General features: G+C 46.0%; 1 protein-coding gene across 1 annotated transcript in view; it reads left to right on the plus strand.

The window, feature by feature from the left end:
* Nucleotides 1–12,690, plus strand: part of LOC142767663 (glycoprotein-N-acetylgalactosamine 3-beta-galactosyltransferase 1-like) — a 136,516-nt gene extending 123,826 nt beyond the window's left edge. The window contains exons 4-5 of the mRNA XM_075869825.1: nt 9,391–9,517; nt 12,213–12,690. Of these exons, the coding sequence (XP_075725940.1) occupies nt 9,391–9,517; nt 12,213–12,449 (364 nt within the window). The 3' untranslated portion in view covers nt 12,450–12,690. The remainder of the gene's footprint in view (nt 1–9,390; nt 9,518–12,212) is intronic.
* The last annotated feature ends 1,042 nt before the right edge of the window (nt 12,691–13,732 follow it).

Consider the following 13,732-nt stretch of genomic DNA (forward strand, 5'->3'; position numbering starts at 1 on the left):
GCTATCATCGATGACATATTGGAACAGAGCGTGCGACTATCCAAAATTTTCACTTCTCCTCCTTGTGTTGTATACAGACGGCCGAAAAATATAAAGGATCATTTAATAAATTCAAAGATAGGTGTGAAACATCAAATTGGGTGTCACCCTTGCGGAAAAAGCAGATGCAAGGTATGCAAACACATGCAGATAACGAATGTGGCGAAAAGCACCCACTCGGATTTTAAGCACAGGATTAGAGGTGCACTAGACTGTGACTCAGACAACGTTATATACCTCCTGAAATGTTGGGTATGTAACAAGCAATACGTGGGCCAGACAGACACTCCGTTTAGAATTAGATTCAACAACCATCGGGCACATGTACGATCTCTGCCAGGCCTTCCACTTTCAAAACACTGCACATTAAAAGACCACAGCTTTGATGACATCAGGGTTACACTACTAGAAAACAACTACCGAACAATCAGAGGACGGGAACAATGGGAATCTTATTTTATCTACAAATTTAACACGATAAAATACGAAATAAATGAACACCCAGGCACTCTGTCAGCGTTACGACCGCTAAAAGACGCAAACGCTTCTCTCTAATCAGTCCGGTTTCATTACGACAATAATATTACCCGCTAACAAAGCTTTCGGCCTATGCATCTGACAACATAGAAATGATTTGCCTCATCAAGCACAGCCGGAACGCACAGATAAGTGGTCCCGGATGTCGTACGGTCCCCCCCCCCCCTTTTTCTTTTCTTTTTTTTCTTCTTTAAGTTTGAACGCACATTCTGTTCCTTCAATGACAAGGAGCTGACAGCTAGGTGGTTTCGTGAACTTTTTCATACATGCGCGCATGTTTTCCCAGTGAGCCGCAACATTGTGGTGACTGTCCCGGATGTCGTACAGTCTCCCTCCTCCTGTTTTTCTTTTTTTTACTTCTTTAATTTTTAACGCACATTCTGTTCCTTCACTGACAAGGAGCCATTGCATATAATGAATATCGATGGCGGTGCCTCAATCACCGGCATTTTCGTTCCTTCCGACGCCACCAAGACGCACTCGAAGCGCTTAAGCCCTCCCCATTAACTTGTCCTAAACTTCAAAGAGGAACGAGCCGCCAGCGGACTACACGGAAAGGTGAAATACAAGAACGGCGGCTCACTGCCCATGCGGGGAAGAGTGGGTGTGGGGGAGGTATTGTTGACAATGATGACATTGCTCATCTACCTCTGCCCTACTCTGTTGAAATGCTGCCCCTTTCTAATTACGCCGTGTCGGTCTTGCTTCTTCTCCTAGAGTTTCTATATTTTATTTAATGTTTGTCGTCCCGTTTCGCTGTTTCTTCTTCTTTTTTTCTCTCTCTCTTTTCTTTCTTTTTTTCCTTTTTTTTGCTTTTCTTTTGACCCCTTCCTTCCTGTCTCGACAGGCTATAAGAAGACACCGAACATGTGTAAATAGTATTATGCCTTGAAAAAGACGGGGTTCCCGTCAAAACGTCGGCACAATAAACAGTTGTTATGTGAAAGCGCATCTACATTGATATTTATAACCTTGCGGCAACCGAAGTTATTCTCCTGCTTATAAGCCTTACCACAAATGGCTGCTGCCCGCGCTTTTCGCAAACAACTTACATGGAGGTTTCCGATCCACGGAGCCTCGACTGCAATAGTCGGTGACTCACAACTAATGTACCTGCATCAACACTTCGATCCGGCCAGCCCCCATTCACCTGCCTTCATCTGCCAGCCTGGCGCATGCATTGACGACATCGGAGAGCTATTGGACTTCGTCTCTAAAGGTACCTCGAGCCTTATTCTGCACATTGGAACTAACGACCTGGCCAATACGGATGCCCCTACAGCATTCAACCGTTACGTCGCCCTCCTTGACTGCATCCGGCATGAGAGACCAGATATTCCTACGGTGTTTGCCACACTAGTGCTCCCACGAGCCCCCAACCAACGACTCCGCCGACACAACTGGCGTGCGGTGAGGCGGTTCAACTTCGAGGCTCGGGAGTTTAACTTGCGACTGCTGAGTTTGTGCCATGAGAGAGAGGGCGTCTTCTATGTGAACCACCGCATCGACGCGCTCCCGCCGTGGACCGTACTCGCGGCCGATGGTCTGCACCCGAGCTTCGCTGGAGTGTCTCTCCTGGCCTGGAACATCTACAACCTGCTCCTCGACCTACGGCGGCCATACATCAACAACTGGCCTGAACACGTGCCACAACCGGAAGCGGGGGCGTACGAGCTTCGGGAGACGCCGTCCTACTCACAAGCACTGCGGCGTGACTCTTCCGATGCCACCTGTCGAGGCGGCAAAGAGAAGAAAATGAACCAGGCAGCCCCAGAAACAGCCGCTGCCCCTTCTACAGGCCAGCATACCCCGTCGGGACCCCTCTAACCGAGTGCACAACCGCCATCACGCTTGCCACGGCTGTCGTCAACGCCTACAACACACACCCCGGAAACGGCGACGAACGGTAATCCGGGCCAACAACGACGGCCAGCTGTACCACAATCAACAGCAACGAGTGGCCAGAAGCAACCACCCGCAAGAAAAAATCAGCAGCCACCATCATCAAACAGCAAGCAGCAACCACCAGCAGCCAACAGCAGGCGTCTACAGGCCAGCTCGTCACGGGAGGCACAACGGGATGGAGCTCCAACCCAAACCAGGTACGACCTCCGGGCACCTTGCGGCTCTATTCGCCGCGTCTGTGCAAAGTGACATACTGGCTGTGCGAGTGGGCAAACACCATCCGTTTCAGATGAACTAGGCCATAGAACGGGCCCGAATTTTCTTAAACTTAGAAAAGTTGTTGACAAAAGAATACGGCACGAACTTCACGTGCATAGCCTCGAACAATATTTACTGACGGGTACGGCTCCGAAGGGGCTGCGCTTGTCGCTAACACCATCGACGCATAACTTCGCCGAAGGGGAAATGAAACGGTGGCACGAAATTCTCGATCACGCCACACAGGAGCTAACAAAGGTCACCATCGAACACTGTAGAAAGACTCTAAACGCACTGACAGACGAGGAGTGGAAATTAAGAAATAACTTTTCTCTTTCGGAGTGGGAAGCTAAAGAACTTGACGTATTTGAGCACAAAAAAACGGAGGAAATTGAAAAACTTAAGAGAAAGAAATTTGCGCGGGGCAATGTGTCACAAGCTATACCCACTGCTGCTTACAGAAAAAATACCAAACCATCTCACGTTCAAAAAAATTTGCCACCACACCCCAAAGAGCCAAACGTTATTAACCTTTCCGACAAAGAACTTAGCAAAAAAGAATTAAGTATACTATCACGCGGACTTACATTCTGCCCTGGCAACGGAAGGTATGATGAATTCACGCTCCTAAAAGACCTAGACAACTTCGCACGAAATTTACGATTGAAGGAATATTTCTTTGATAAACCCGAAAAAGATAACGCACTTTTTCGTGGGGTAATCGGACGGCAATGGACCCCAGACGCCAACAGAGATCGACATCTGGATCTCTATATAAACGCGGTTCAAAAAGATTTTATACGTGCGTACAAGGTGCACAAACCAAGCATGAATAACATATCAAAAAGAGAAAAAGAGGCACTACTCACGTTGAGCAACTGCGAAGATCTCGTCATTAAACCAGCAGACAAAGGAGGCGCGATTGTTGTTCTGAATAGATCGGACTACATTGAGGAAGGCAAGCAACAACTAAATAACAAACAATTCTACAAACACCTCGACTTTGACCCTACCACGGAGCTGAAAAAGATCATTGTAACAACCCTAGAGGATCTCACACGTGAAGACGCCATTGATTCGAAGATTAAAAAGGCACTTATTACGGTACATGCGGCGCCTGGTCGTTTTTACATGCTGCCGAAGATTCATAAAGAGAATAAACCTGGCATACCCATTATATCAAGCAGTAAACGTTAACGGAACCCATTTCCAGTTATATTGATTCTTTAATCAAAGACATACCACCCACACATGACTCCTTCTTGCGTGACGCAAACCACTTTCTTCCGGAAATAGCAGACGTGAAAATTCCAGACGGTGCATTTCTCGTTACATTGGATGTTAGCTCACTCTACACAAATATCCCCCATGACGATGGTGTGAGGGCGCTTGTTGAATCATATGGCACACACAACCCTGTCGCTTATCCAAGCAAAAAAGTAATTGAAATCTTCACAAGACTTGTACTCAATTTGAACAGCTTTGAATATAACAACCAGTACTATATTCAAATCAGCGGTACGGCAATAGGTACAAGAATGGCCCCAAACTACGCTAACATATTCATGCACCACATAGAGTTCAATTTTCTTTTATCTTGTAATGTCAAACCATTACTCTATAAACGGTACCTAGATGATGTATTCATAATTTGGACACATTCGGAAAACAAGCTCCTCAAATTCATACAGGCATTCAACCAGGTACACCCCAGCATTTATTTTACACACTCCTACTCTAACACTCAAATAAACTTTCTTGATGTACTCAATCGAGTTGACGATGGTGCGTTGGTAACTAACGTATACGGAAAACCTGCGGACAGACAACAATACCTGCACTTCAAAAGCTGCCACCCGCGACATTGCAAGACCAGCATTCCCTATTCCCAAGCACACAGATTCGGACGAATCTGCTCCCGCACCGAGGACTTCCACAGAAACAGCACACATATGCGCGAAGTACTCATTGATCAAGAATACCCGCCAGCTATCATCGATGACGCCATCAAAAAAGCTGAAAATCTGGACCGCCAGATTCTTCTCAACCACCAGAAAAACGCCGACCAACACCGCAACAAAAACTTGCTATTAACTTTCACGAGCAACCCACCGAACATAAACAAGGTCCTAAGAAAACACTTTAACATATTGGAACAGAGCGTGCGACTATCCAAAATTTTCACTTCTCCTCCTTGTGTTGTATACAGACGGCCGAAAAATATAAAGGATCATTTAATAAATTCAAAGAAAGGTGTGAAACCTCACATTGGGTGTCACCCTTGCGGAAAAAGCAGATGCAAGGTATGCAAACACATGCAGACAACGACAGTGGCGAAAAGCACCAACTCGGATTTTAAGCACAGGATTAGAGGTGCACTATACTGTGACTCAGACAACGTCATATACCTCCTGGAATGTTGATTATGTAACAAGCAATACGTGGGCCAGACAGACACTCTGTTTAGAATTAGATTCAACAACCATCGTGCACATGTACGATCTCTGCCAGGCCTTCCACTTTCAAAACACTGCACATTAAAAGACCACAGCTTTGATGACATCAGGGTTACACTACTAGAAAACAACTTTCGAACTATCAGAGAACGGGAACAACGGGAATCTTAGTTTATCTACAAATTTAACACAATAAAATACGGAATAAATGAACACCCAGGCACTCTGTCAGCGTTACGACCGCTAAAAGACGCAAACGCTTCTCTCTAATCAGTCCGGTTTCATTACGACAATAATATTACCCGCTAACGAAGCTTTTTGCCTATTTTTGCCTATGCATCTGACAGCATAGAAATGATTTGCCTCATCAAGCACAGCCGGAACGCACAGATAAGTGGTCCCGGATGTCGTACGGTCCCCCCCCCCTTTTTCTTTTCTTTTTTTTCTTCTTTAAGTTTCAACGCACATTCTGTTCCTTCACTGACAAGGAGCCATTGCATACAATGAATATCGATGGCGGTGCCTCTATCACCGGCTTTTTCGTTCTTCCCGACGCTACCAGCACGCACTCGAAGCGCTTAAGCCCTCCCCATTAACTTGCCCTAAACTTCAAAGAGGAACGAGCCGCCAGCGGACTACACGGAAAGGTGAAATACAAGAACGGCGGCTCACTGCCCGTTCGCGGAAGAGTGGGTGCGGGGGAGGTATTGTTGACAATGATGACATTGCTCATCAACCTCTGCCCTACTCTGTTGAAATGCTGCCCCTTTCTAATTACGCCGTGTCGGTCTTGCTTCTTCTCCTAGATTTTCTATATTTTATTTATTGTTTGTCCTCCCGTTTCGCTGTTTCTTCTTCTTTTTTTTCTCTCTTTCTTTTCTGTCTTTTTTTCCTTTTTTTACTTTTCTTTTGACCCCTTCCCTCCTGTCTTGACAGGCTATAAGAAGACAGGGAACATGTGTAAATAGTATTATGCCTTGAAAAAGACGGGGTTCCCATCGAAACGTCGGCACAATAAACAGTTGTTATGTGAAAGCGCATCTACTTTCATATTTATAACCTTGCGGCAACTGAAGTTATTCTCCTGCTTATAAGCCTTATATATATCAAGGGGGTTTAATAGCGACGCCACCAGGTAATAGGCAGACAGCCGGTACGGCAACAAACGTTCGGGCAGTCCAGCATCTACAGCTCGTGCACCCACTCCCGCTTCGCACTCAGCGATGGTCCCACTAGTCCTTACCTTGCGAATTCCCCACTACAATGCCCCGGTGACGAAGACGAGCCATCCTGGCGACTCAAGGTGACGAGAGAACAGGAGGGTCGTATTAGGGCTTTAGGCGTCTGACGTGGACCGTCTCACGACCAAGGCGGCGCTTGCCCGTGGACGGCTTGAGCGGTTCAATCACATAGGTGACAGAAGAAGGGCGCTGTATGACGTGGTAAGGGCCGTATACTTCGGTGCAAACTTGGTAGTCAGTCCAGGAGAGTGGAAAGGAAGTCGGAGCTACGCGAGAGAACCGACGGGGAAGGTATTCTAAACAAGATCATGGTCGTGGTGATCGTTTTGGAGGGCTTGGTTATCGGCTGCGAAGGACCGTGCAAGCTGACGACACTCTTCGGCATGTTCGGCTATTTCAGAAACTGGGCTGAACTCGGAGGCAACAGGATTGTATGGCAGAATTGTGTCAAGTGTGTTGCATGGGTCACGACCATATAAAAGAAAAAATGAAATGGAGAAAAGCCTGTTGTTGATTGAATTGCCGTATTGTAGGCGTACGTCTCGAAAGGAAGAATAACGTCCCAGTTGGAGTGGTCGGAATCAATATACATAGCGAGCATGTCTCCGAGGGTTCTGTTGAAACGTTTCGTTAGGCCGTTCGTCTAAGGGTGGTAGGCTGTTGATGTGCGGTGTACCGTACGGCATGAATGTAGGAGCTGCTGCAGAGCTTCGGACAAAAATACGCATCCTCTGTCACTCTGGAGCTCCCGTGGTGCACCATGACGAAGAACAAACCGGTGCAAGATGAAGGTTGCAACGTCATGAGCGCCAGCCGAAAGTAGCACTGCCGTTTCGGCGTACCTTGTCAGATGGTCGGCAGCCACAATCATCCATCGATTACCACCAACAGAGCACGGTAGCGGGCCGTATAGGTCAATCCCTACACAGTCAAATGGGCATGCAGGACATGGCAAAGGCTGCAGTTGACCGGTGAATAAGGGCATGTCTTGCGCTGCTGACACTGGGAACATGAGCGAATGTGTTTGCGTGCAAACGTGTACATACCCCGCCGGTAGTAGCGTTGGCGGATCCGCTCATACGTCTTTAGCACACCGGCGTGTGCGTGTTGCGGTTCAGCATGAAAATATTTGCAGATATCAGACAGCATGTGGCTGGGTATGACTAGCAGCCATTTACGACCCGCCACTTGATAGTTGCGACGGTATAACAGGCCATCCCGTATGGCGAAATGCGTTGCTTGGCGGCGAAGAGCACGCGGGTAACCGGAAGTTGATGCGTCAGAAAGCATATTCAAGAGCGAGGCCATTCAAGGGTCCTTCCGCTGTTCGGATGACATGTCTGTGACGCTGACGGCAGAGAGGGGAAGGTCCAGGGCTGATATATATTCGTATAATCATATTTCACGGGTGATCGTGAAAGCGCATCTGCGTCAGAGTGCTTTCGCCCCGATCGGTAGACGACGCGTATGTCGAATTCCTGGAGGCGTAGTGCCCAACGTCCGAGGCGGCCGGAAGGATCTTTCAGTAAAGCCAACCAACAGAGTGCATGATGGTCATTTACCACATCAAAAGTTTGGCCGTACAAATAGGGGCGAAACTTGTTTAACGCCAAAACAATCGCGAGGCACTCTTTTTCCGTAAGAGAATAGTTGGCTTCTGCCTTAGTGAGGGCGCGGCTGGCATAGGCGACCACATACTCCGTAAAACCTGGCTTGCGTTGCGCGAGTACTACTGCCCCAAGGCCGACGCCACTTGCATCCGTGTGTACTTCGGTTGGCGCAGTACGGGTGGTGAGGTATGGAGTTGGCGCAGTGTTGCGAAGGATTCGTCACAGGCTGCTGTCCAATTCGAAAGATCTGCAGGGCCAGCAAGGAGTTTGGTGAGTGGAGCGATGATGGAGGCAAAGTTCCGGACAAACCGACGAAAATAGGAGCACAGGCCCACAAAGCTCCATAGTTCTTTAACAGTAGTCGGCTTAGGAAATTCGGCAATAGCACGAAGCTTTTCAGGGTCCTCGGTGCCGCTGAAGAAGGGCGGATCTCGTTGGCGCAGGGTGGTAGGCACGATAACCAGTTGAGATTGGGCCGTGCTTTGCTGGATGGTGCCTTGCTCGGTCGTCTGATCAGGCGTTGCTGATGCAGTGGGCAGCTTCCGGCTTCGAAGTTCCACGTTTGCGTACCCAGCACACTTCCACCACTTTGCAAGGGGGTTTAATAGCGACGACAGGTAATAGGCAGACAGCCGGTACGGAAACAAATGCTCGGGCAGTCCAGCGTCTACAGCTCGTGCACCCGCTCGCGCTTCGCACTCAGCGATGGTGTCCCACTAGTCGTTGGCTTGCGAATTCCCCCCACTACAACATATATATATATATATATATATATATATATATATATATATATATATATATATATATATATATATATATATATATATATATATATATATATATATATATATATATATATATATATATATATATATATATATATATATATATATACATATATATATATACATATATATCAGGCTGCCCAACTTTTTTAGTTTAAACTAATTTTGTAACCATTTCTCTGGGTCAAATGACAAGGCATACCGCAAATTTTATTTAATTCGGTAATGGTGACCGGCACGCCGCGCCGCGGTGGTCTAGTGGCTAAGGTACTCGGCTGCTGATCCGCAGGTCGCGGGTCAGGCTGTGGCGGCTGCATTTCAGATGGAGGCGGAAATGTTGTAGGCCCGTGTGCTCAGATTTGGGTGCAGGTTAAAGAACCCCAGGTGGACGAAATTTCCGGAGCCCTCCACTACGGCGTCTCTCGTAATCAATTGATGATTTGGGATGTAAACCCCCCATATCAATTTATCTTGACCGCCACCTTGTGTTCAGTGTTCATTTTGGCATTCTTCATTTTCTGTTTCCACCATCTGAAAATACCTTCTTTTCTATTGAAAGGTGCGTGAACAGAGCAGGAGTCAAAGTGATAGAGAGCCGGGACGAGCGCGGCTGCGAGCGATTCTCCAACCGGCAACTGAAAGCTGAGTGGCTGCCCTTCAGAAACGCCTTCACGCCGTCCATGCCGGTGAGTGGCTCTTCATCAAAGCTTTTTTTTGGGTGAGTTCGTTCATTGTACAGCGAGAGAGTAACAGCCTGAACACACACCCACAACACACTATACGCTCACAAAGCTACCTTTGGCGTTACTCGCGGGAACGTAAAACATGTGCACACTAGCAGTGCATCAGTGAAAACGTAAAGTGCAGCTATGTATTTCTACTGAATGGTGCATCTTCTTTCAATAGGCTTCATAAAATTTTATCTAGTACGTTTAAATGTCACCGGACGTATGTGCCGTAGAAGATCAAAAGTTGCTTGCTGGTGCAGTTCGGCTGTTTCGCCATTGATTCTGACGCATAACTGTACTACTGCGGGGAGAGGTACATCGATACAAGAATTTTCGCTGATGCCTTATATTTTACGGCTTGCTACACCCTGGTAATTTTCTCTCGCGGACGGTTTGCAGCAGAAAACACATAAGGAGCAGATATGAACGCTGATAAGCCACCTCGCGTGTTGTGCTGTGGCTGTTTCTTTCTACCCTGCTTTGCTACAAACTAGAGCTCGATCGCCTATATTGTGTCTTTGTTTTTTCTCTACAAACCACTCTAGATACCCAATCTGCTACAATGGGAATTATTTTATGTTTGTTGTTGTGCATATTCAGAAAAAGAAAGTACGCGATTTTCGTTAGCACTTACGCTGTCACCTATTATAATTCTGTAATTGTTCTATGAATATTTTCAATCTGAAATAACGCTTTTTTGTGGATAAGAAATAGTTCTGCCAATATGCTTGTGTACTGTTTGTATCTGGCATGCACTTTCCCACTTCAACATAGGACGGAAGAAGCTGTGAGGTGACTTTCCTATGGTGTTCTAGATACAGCTGTGCTATCCTGCAATGCATAGGGTATTAGACATGATGTATGCGATTGAGGTCAACGTATTAACATTTTTATTTGATATGCCGGAAGGGCAAGAAAAAGGTTTAATGCACCAAAGCTACAACTGGGATTGGACAGACATAACCCTTTAGGATACATGACACTTTGTTTACAAAGACAAGAGCTAGAGCCTTGATTTTCAACACTTTCGCCTCCCCCCCCCCCCCCAAAAAAAAACATGTGCCTTTCAGCAAATCGTGGCGACACAAGAAATGAACTTCTTCAACGAGCACCAAAACGTAGCTACGCAAGCCTTCAGCTGTCGCCTCCAGGTAAATGCAGCCACGAGAAGAAATATATATAACAGAAGCGAAAACAAAAAAAGAGGAGGGATTAGACCAGTAAGTATTCCGCGTAGTCTTAGATATGTGTACACAAACCTGCGAACCACCAGAGAAAAAACAAACATCAAAGAACTATGAAGTAGTGCATTGCAATAAGCAGACAACAAAGGAGCCAGGAGACTAGGACAAAGCGCAATGTCCAACTGACGTGTATTAGATTGGGACGCACGTACTTATACACAGGCAAATCAAGGAAATACAAAGACCACGAAGTGAAAATAAGAAGGTGAAGTCTAGAAAATTGCCGATAAGTCACTCACGTGTACTAACAGCGACCCCCTTTGCATGATTCGCCTAAAACAAACGCTGTTTTTCGGAAAAGTGCAAGAAAGGCATGCTTACGCATGCGTTCCTCGACCGTTTGATTTCCTCAGCGTAATTCATGCAAGCACACATGCGCAAGCATGCTTTTTTTGCGCCTTTCTCGTAAAGAACTTTTGTTTTTGGTGGGTCGTGGTAAGGAGGTCGCTGTTAGTGCACGTGCGTGACTTATCGACACTTGTCTAGACTTCTGCCATTTACTTCCTGGTTTTATGTTTTCTTGCTTTGCTCGTGTTCATATATCTGCGTAGATTGATTGATCTGTGGGATTTAACGTCCCGAAACCACCATATGATTATGGGAGACGCCGTAGTGGAGGGCTCCGGAAATTTCGACCACCTGGGGTTCTTTAAAGTGCACGCCAATCTGAGAACATGGGCATACAATGTTTCCGCCTCCTTTGGAAATGCAGCCGCCGCAGCCGGAATTCGATCCCGCGACCAGCCGGTCAGCAGCCGAGTATCTTAGCCGCTAGACCACTGTGGTGGTGGGTGTATATACGTGTGTCTCAATCTAATAAACCTTATTTGCGATACTGCGCTGTGTCCTCGGCACCTCGCTCGTTCATTGCCTGCTTTTTGTGCTGCACTACATTATGATTGACTTGTTATAACTCGCCCAACTAGCAATGTTGCTAAACAAACAACAGTCTTTCTGTGTCACACAAGCAAAAAGTTCGGAAGAGTTAGCCTATATACCTTAACAGCTTCACTGTGAAAATGTCGCTTGACGTACGACAAATGAAGCAATGATTTTTAGCATGGTAGCATATAATACCACTTACAGTGTTTGAGCCAAAGAGAACTGTGCTCTAATGTACTACTAAGAAACTAAATAGTGTACCTACATCTTCTGCTATGAGTCTCTTTCACAGGTAGAAGGCGATGAACCTGGCGCGGCACGTTGAGCTAACGGTGAGTTTCACACGTCGATTTGCAAAGACGAAGGATATATATTGATGAATGGGCCCTCCATGTTGATCAGGTATTTTAGACAAACAACTTGTTGGTGAGTTGGTTGGTGCATGTACACTCTAGAATTTGTGCTCTCTTATCTGATTTCACCGCAGAAATACCAAATCATCACTCTTCTCCAACGCATTTTTGCAGCAGCCGTGCCTGAGCCTAACGTTCGTGTCGGTACATGCCAGTCCTTCAGAAGTCCTGCTGTTCGAGTACTTGACACGCGTGCTCACCGCATATGGAGAGCGAGCACGGGTCAACGTAACTGACACGTGGTTACGTTGGAATGCATCGACGATGCCTGAATGGACGGATACGGAACTGCACCGCATTCAGTTGGCGGCTAAGAGGCTGAGTCCGCATAGTGCCACAAAACAAAAGTAGCGGAGTTCAATGAGTATTCGTTGGGTCTAACTGAATATTACTGTCCTTTGACCCTTTCAATGCTGCGCCAGTTATGCTGTTGGTGGCAGGCCCGTAGACAGACATTTTTTTTTCGGGGACAGGGCAAGGGAGGATAGAATGGGGCACTTTTTAGGATGTGGACCTGGTTTGTGGCCAATCTGTGCTGTGTTTTGTTACGCGGTACTATGGGAGTGATTTTCTTTTGTATTAGAGGCAGTGCATAAATTTGAAAACAAAAAAAGCAAAATGTAGGCAGGCAGCGCTGTTCGCATTCTGTTTCTTTTGTGTCCTGTGGTGTTTTGAACAGTTTTTTGTTCATATGCTCTTTATGAGTCTCTATTACAGAGGATAACGTGGTAAGCACGAGTAATACGATCGTGCAAGCAGGTCATGTAACCTCCTTAATAAATGCGCTCAAATAATGCACTGACAAGTATTTCAAAAGGCATCATATTTATCTCAGTAAGTCATGTTAAACCAAATATTTTGTCTTCTCGATAACACCACGTAAATGTGGTATTAGGGCTACTATTTACCGGAACAACTGAGCATAATACGACTGATATAGAAGAAAGAACGACACTAAGTAAGGGTTGCCGAGTACTTAGTTGTAATTGTAGACTAACCTCGTTGGAATAGCAAATACACTGTCCGATTCTTCACTATACGATAAGGCTTCTTTGATGCACGTGCCGTAGTTTATATAGTACGTTTGTTTTGAGAAAATCTTTGAAACAATAAAAATAAATATAGTCAAGCCTGAAGGAACTGCAAAGCAGGACAACCTTCTTTGTGTAACTTCGCTTTTCTCATTCTTTCCTCTTCTTTTTCTTTCATTGTCTACCTAGCAGTTCTGTCTTATTTTTTTATATCAATTTCTATGTTCTTCCTATCTTTTTCTTTATTTACTTGAATATTTCTTACTTGCTCATTCGATTTTTTTATAACTAGTTTTGCCAGTGTCGCACCTAGTTGCGAAGTTCACACGTATTTGGCGTTTACTGACAATTCAGTGTTTTGCGGAACGGCGTTCCAAAGAACGACGTTCCAGGAACTAGCTTTTTTCTGGAGGAGCGGAAGAACACCACCGTTCTACTCAAGATCCATAGAAATATAACGGTAACTCGTTACGTTTTCGAGGTAAAGGTAGAAGTAATGTGTGGCTTCTGTAAACGCTCTACGGCATTGAACAGGAGCACTCAAGCAGTAAATCATGGAGGACAGGACAAGTGGGCGACCACGTGACTGCTTGTCCTCTCACA

The sequence above is a fragment of the Rhipicephalus microplus genome, chromosome 1 (genome assembly GCF_043290135.1).
Source record: "Rhipicephalus microplus isolate Deutch F79 chromosome 1, USDA_Rmic, whole genome shotgun sequence".
Lineage (NCBI taxonomy): Eukaryota > Metazoa > Arthropoda > Arachnida > Ixodida > Ixodidae > Rhipicephalus > Rhipicephalus microplus.